The sequence below is a fragment of the Arachis ipaensis genome, chromosome B03 (genome assembly GCF_000816755.2).
Source record: "Arachis ipaensis cultivar K30076 chromosome B03, Araip1.1, whole genome shotgun sequence".
Classification (NCBI taxonomy): Eukaryota; Viridiplantae; Streptophyta; class Magnoliopsida; order Fabales; family Fabaceae; genus Arachis; species Arachis ipaensis.
The window spans coordinates 37,647,503-37,654,260 of NC_029787.2; the positions used below are offsets into that span (position 1 = coordinate 37,647,503).

Sequence of the window (6,758 nt, forward strand, 5' to 3'; positions counted from 1 at the left end):
ATCCAAAAACTGAATAACAGGTCTAGACTGTGAATTTAGCTCTAATCCAACGGATTGTAAATGCAGCGGCAGATTACATGACAAAAACTGCCGTGCATTGCAATATTTCTTATACTGAGTGATTGTTGCCTCTGCAAGATTTGATTGAATTTTTAGCAGAAAATATATTCATTTTTTTAGTCGCTAAAAAAAAATTTTAGAACTAACACTCGGAGACTATCACGGTTAGAAGAAGCAAGGGCCAGCTGGGTAAGGGTCCAGTCCTTTTGTTGTGTGTGGGTCGGACTGCCGGCCCATACTATGACCAAAAAATTGGGAACATTCCGCAAGGACGCAAAATCAAAGCTGAATCTTTGTGTCATGTTCTTGTTGTCCCGTCAAATATAACCTAAGAGAGGCCCAGTCCAAAAAAAAAAAACTAGGAGAGGGAAATGAGAAGGGCGAAAAATTAGGCTCTTGGTCTTGGGTAGCAGCAGTGAGCTCCGGTAAGAGCTTGAGTGCCGAGTCCATGGTATCTTCCGGTGGGGTTCTCGTTCCTTCAAACACTACCAGATAGAAAGAGGAGCATCGCGGGTCAGGGAGGTGAGTAGCTAGTGAGCTTTTCTGCCATATTTGTTCTCATTCTTTGCATCTCAATAAACAATGCCTTATTCTTTCTATTTCTTGCTGACATCGTCCACAGATCGGATTAGTCGTTAATGGAGGGCTCTCTAGATGAATTTTCAGTTTCCATAACTGCTTTCAGATTTAGGGTTGCTGCATAATTTTCATTTTAAGCTTGTAATCGCATTTCAGTTCTTGGTTGTAATCCGACTTCCGAAGACATGGCGGCTCAACACCCAACACCGCCACAAGCACCACAGCCGCTCCTCTTCGGCGAACTGGAGATGGAGATCCTCTCTTGGATTCCAGCGAAGCCTCTCACGCGCCTGAAGCTTGTGTGCAAGTCATGGAACTCCATCATCTCCAATCCTCACTTCGTCAAACTTCACCTTCAGCGATCGCCCAAAAATGCCAACCTCCTTGTTACGCTAGGAGAAATATCCCCTGAAGGAGAAGTGAGTGTAGTGTTGAGTAGCGTTGAATCTTTCATCCGGAATCCTTCCTCCACTCTTACTGCTCAAGATGGTTGCCACTCTTTAGGCGTTCGAGGCTGGGTTTTGGGTTCTTGCAACGGTTTGGTTTGTATTTGGGATGGCAATGAAGATTATCCCCACGATTTCCAGTTCCGTTTATGGAACCCTCTCACAGGGTTTAGTTCGGTGAAATCGCCGCCCTTACATGTCAAATCGGATGCTTCTTTTGGGTTCGGGTATGATGAGTCAAGTGACGGTTACAAGGTGGCGGCTGTCTACATTAACTATACCGATAATTCTTGGGAAACAACTGTGGAAGTTTATAGGTTCGGTAGCAGTTCTTGGAGGAACATCGATAGTTTCCCTGCCTTTCCAATTGCTATTGAAGAGGACGGCATGTACGTCGGTGGCACTCTTAATTGGCTTGCACTCCAGAACACTAAGGGAGGTGTTTATGATTGGGGTGCTGTTACACTTGATATGTTAGTGATTGTTTCGCTTGAGCTGAAATCGGAGACATATAAACAGATTCAGCTGCCTAATGGTATTGATGAGCTCCCCAGTCACATGCCAAGTCTGAATGTTTGGGGTTATTGTCTGTATCTTTCTCATGATTACAAGAAAACACATTTTATTGTGTGGCAAATGAAGGAGTTTGGAGATGAAATCTCTTGGACTCAAATGCTAAAGATTAGTTTTCAGCATATCAATGTTGAACTGCCGTTGCCTTTGTTTATATGTGGGAATGGAGATATCTTTGTGCTTACAGCAAGTAACGGGGACATTTCTAAGATAGTTTTGTATGACCCGAGAGTTAATAGTGTTGAGCACATTAACATCTTGGATAAAAATCATTTTGCCATTACCAATGATTATGTTGAGAGCTTGGTTCAGCCCTGTTAAAATTCAGTTCTTCGAAGTTCTGCCCTTGCGGGTTATTGTTCTGTAAGTTATTTTAAATCCTTGCGTTTCATGTAGGCATAGAAAAGTTCAGGTCATTGTGATTATTTTGGGTGTTTCCTTACTTGGCAACTTCTTCTTGTTGGATCCAAATTTGCAGACAGATCACTCAAAGTTTGGGCAGACTTGATACATACTTTCTTTGACTACTTGTTGCACATGTTTATTACTTTTTGCTAATCGTTGGATGTAAGTTTACAGACAAATGAAGTGGCGTTGATTTTTTCATTTGTTAGATCTAGAACATGATTTTCTGGAATGAAGAATGATTTTGGTGAGCATCTCATTGTAGAAGCAAGGAAATTTTGACTTTCTTTGTTTAGTTATTGGTTATTTACCTTTTCATGATATATGGCAAGCTGGATTGTACTAGTTGCTCAATTTATGATGTATATACCCTTCACTAGTTTTTGCAGTGGAAATTATGTGGCTATGTCAAGGTGGTTTTCATCATCTGCATCTCTATTTTCCCTTCAATTTTTGTTCCGATAGTGCCTTCTTAGAACCAAAAAGCTTACCTGTCAGGGTATTGTTTTTGGTTCTCTTTTCGGTTCAGAGAAATTTCTTATGCAGCATATGCCTTCTTGGATCTTTAGAGTTTATACATGTCTAATAGGATAGCAACTAAGTAAGATTGCTTGCTTAGATTGTTACATACATGTCTAATAGCATAGTAAATATGTGTATTCTGGATTTTGTTGATGTGAGATTAGTTAATTCAAAGGAAAAGAATGACAGAATATTGAATAATGGAAGAATCTTTTGCCACCAGAAAAGTTAGATGAAATTAAGATATTAAAACGATGTTGTAGAGGGATGATTGGGACTTGGGAGGGGAGGGGTATCATTATAAAAACAATGAGGGGGCTGCTTTTAGTGTTCTATAGCTGTTTTGTCAACAAAATTATCAAGTCCAAGAATTAAAGTTCACATTAGTAGCTGAGAATTTGTTTCAATGCACTAGAAAATATACTGCTAAAAGTCACAATTGACATTGAACTGTAAAATGATAAGTTTGATGCTATCACTACTTGCTAACGTTGCTGCACTGCTAATACTAAGTTGTCCCCTGTTGCATTCAGTAGAAACCTCAGCTCATGATTAACTCATTTGAATTGTCAAATGTTTCTTATAGCTATCTTACATTCCCAATTTGATAAGAATAGCAACTGCACAATGCAGCCACTGCCATGTTTAGTTTGCCTAATATAAAAGCCAGATACTGTAACTATCATGCACTTCATTTTGACAACTCAATCTATGCTTTGTAAGATCAAATTGTAGACTTGTAACCAATTTTTGGCATCACTTATGCAAACAAAATATGAGTATTTTGAATAACAATTTTAAACTCTTTCAAACCATTATGTCTTTCTTAAAAATCCTTCTTTCTCTCTCTTTGTTTAAACTCAATTCCAACAAATTTGGATCAATATTTATTTATTACTAGCTTGCAAAACTTTCGTTATAGAAGAAGTGAATGGAAAAATAAGTGTGTTTATGCAAATTATTAAATTACGAACTTAGTTATTGATGGAAATATAAACAACAATTTCTATCTGCAGGGTCTGGAAAATGTGACACCAATGATTACAAAGATAGACCGGAAGAGTGCAAAAGAGCTTGATTGCTTGAATCCTATGGCTTGGTTACAAGAATGGTAATTCCTACTAGTAGTAGTTATAGTGATTAGATCTTAGCATGTTGCAACCGTAATGTTGAGAACCTTAGATGATACAACATGTGTAGCATGTTACTGCATGCATAGGAATGTAAGCAGTGAAGATTGAGAACCAAAATTTTATAGAACGAGAAGCAGTTATTAGGTGATATATATGTGTGATACTTCCTTTGCCAATGTTATTAGTTCTTTTAAAATATTTACTTGTTTTCATGATTCCCACTGGTGTTATCATATCTTATAGTCAACTAGACATTTTATGACAATATCTTGTTATATTGAAGACCAAGAGAAATATTTTTAATCTTGGTAATGATGTTCTGTATGACGAGATATCCAGTGTCATGTATGCAAAAGATTATGGTCAACGGTTGACTTCTATGAATTCTTCTGAAATCATGCAAGTGGTTTTAAATCCTTGCATTTCATTTAAGGATACATAAGATCAGGGTGCTGGAAATACTTTTGGTGTTTCCTTAGGTTGACTAACTGTCGTACCTGTTCATTCATTATGCTAATTTTGGTGTTAAATATATTGTTGGGTGAATTTATTTTGAATTTATTCAAGATAATGTCATGAGAAAGTGAGCTAATATTTGCAGATTATAATATAATGAATAGTTGTGAGTTAGGAACTTAGGATATTGACACTGAATCTGTTTTTGATGTGAATTTCAATATTAACACCCAATCTGTTTATCTAAGTGTTGGCTTATTGCATCATTGTGGTAGATAGTAGAGTATGATTTAACTTTTTAAACTTCAACCCTTTTAAAATTCAATTCCTCTTCAAAGTTATGCTTCTGTAGCTTTTTGTTCTGTAAGTTATTTTAAATGCTTGCCATTTCATGTAGGTGTAGGAAAAAGTTCAGGTCATTGTGATTATTTTGGGTGTTTCCTTATTTTGGCTACTTGTTATTGTTGGATCACAGATCACTTCAATTTTTGGGTGTTTCCTCATTTTGTTCTGTAATTTTTGAAGTAATCTTACTTGTTAATTTGCACGCAGATCACTCCAATTTTGGGTAAAACTTTTTACATGTGCACAAAATTCTAACATCCTTTCTTTGACTACTTGTTGCATAAGTTTATTAATTTTTTACCACTAGTTTTTGCCGTGGTTGGGTCTGTGTGAAGGTGACTTTGATCATCTGCATCTCCATTTCCCATTCAATTTTAGTTCCAACAGTCCCTTCTTGGAACCAAGAAGCTTACTTGTCATGGTATTGTTTTTAGTTCTTTCTTGGTTCGGAGTAAATTTGTTACCCAGGGTATGCTTTCTTGGATCTTTCGCTATATGTCTAATATCATAGCAACTGAAGTGAGATTGCTTGCTTAGATAACAACATATATGTCTAATAGGATAGTAATTATGTGTATTCTGAATCTTGTTGATGCGAGATTAGTTAATACGAAGAAAAGATGACAAAATATTGATCAATGAAATAATTTTTTTGCCACTGGAAAAGTTAGACGGACACCATCACATTCTGTTGCCATATCAATGATGTGATATCAGACTTTGTAGTTATCATATTAGTCGGCAATGAACACCATTATCATATCCTCATGAAGTCATGATCCTCAACTTTGGTCAAACAACAATTATTACTGTCACGTGTCACATCCAAATAGGCCCAACTGTACCACTCTCAGTCTCGGCCATTGGCCTCTGCAATCTGCATGGTTTCTTTCTTTCTATAAATTATTTTTAACCAAACTACTTATTAAGTAACTAGTGTTTTGTTTCGTCGGTAATAACTTTTATGGAAATATAAATTTTTTAAAATTAGTCGATTTTAAGTTGATATTATAGATTATGATAAGAAAAGGTAAATTATCATTTTTTTGAAATCATTTTTATCCGAGTGGTCTTCGCAGCTGGTGGCAGCGGCAACCACGTGTACCCTGCAGTGGCCATGGCGGATGAGCTCATACTGGCCAACCCCACAACGGAGTTCCTCTTTGTTGGCACTCCAAATAGCGTTGAAAGCGCTGCAGTTCCTTCCGCAGGGTACAGCTTCGCCTTGGTGCCTTCGGTGAGGTTGAGTCGCCCCTCACAACCTCTTCTTTCTTCCCTACTGTTTGTTATGATCCCTCATCCGTTGCTTTCGCCATTTGCGTGATTTCGACCCCCATATCGTTGTTGGAACTGGCGGGTATGTCTCTTTCCCCGTTTGCCTTGCCACCAAGTTAAAAGGGATAAAGCTTGTGATACATGAACAGAACTCTGCTCCTAGTTTGGCCAACTCTGTTTTTGCCCTGTTTGGTGTTTGCTGATGCCATCTTTGTTTCTTTCAACTCAACTGCTGGGTTCTGTTGAAGGTGGCACTGGCGGTTGTGGATGAGATCTAGAAAAATTTTAGCTGTGGCAAAGGGTTAGGGATTAGGATAGGTTAGGTTAGGTTAAGAAGGGTAATTTGGAGGTTTTAGATGGTATTTTAGTGTTTGGATAATTTTGTCCTAAGAAACTCATCTCTCGTAGGTACAATTTTAATTTTGGTTTCTTTGTGGGTAGATTTGTCAATATTTAAAATTTGTATGGATAGAAATAGGAGTTTACTCAAAAAAATCCAAATTATTTATACCGATAAATAAAACATTTAAAATGTTTATTTAAAAAAAATCTCACCTATATATGCTCCTCTAATTGCATCATGGAGGCACTTACTCAAGAAAGAAAATAAATGCAAAAGGCATGCTATTTATGAAATTTATGGGTAAGATTAGGGTTGGAAGTGAGGCGAGCTGAGTTGAGTTAGATCAAGCTTAAGCTCGACTCACGAAAATTAAGTTTGGCTCGCGATTTGACTCATTAACAATCGAACCTATTTTGTAAGTTCAAGCTCGACTCAACAAAAGCTCATGAACTGGCTGGAGCTCACGAACTAACTCAAATAATAGGAATATAATATATAATTCTATATCAATAAATTATAACTTATATATATTAAAAAAGATAAATTTTATATATTGTCTATCTATCAATTATAAATTTTTTATTTATGTCCTACATCAAAATTATATATAAAAAAATGAGT

At 36.8% G+C, this 6,758-nt stretch overlaps 1 protein-coding gene across 6 annotated transcripts; it reads left to right on the plus strand.

Annotated features, from left to right (window-relative positions):
- LOC107630332 (F-box/kelch-repeat protein At3g23880) lies at positions 423–4,025 on the plus strand. Of its 6 annotated transcripts, none has more exons than XR_001618248.2 (4): positions 423–582; positions 683–2,021; positions 2,137–2,310; positions 3,602–4,025. XR_001618248.2 is itself a non-coding variant. In XM_016333430.2 (3 exons), exon 2 carries the CDS (start codon positions 825–827, stop codon positions 1,977–1,979), a length of 1,155 nt encoding a protein of 384 aa, XP_016188916.1. In that variant the 5' UTR covers positions 423–582; positions 683–824; the 3' UTR covers positions 1,980–2,021; positions 3,602–4,025. The 6 variants fall into 6 exon arrangements, 3 of the variants coding, with proteins under 3 accessions (XP_016188916.1, XP_016188917.1, XP_020974436.1); XR_002359250.1 differs by having other exon boundaries at positions 2,137–2,225; XR_001618249.2 differs by having other exon boundaries at positions 2,238–2,310.

Excerpts from the sequence above, each read along its gene's own strand:
- LOC107630332 (XM_016333430.2), top strand. The coding sequence starts at position 825 with ATGGCGGCTCAACACCCAACACCGCCACAAGCACCACAGCCGCTCCTC.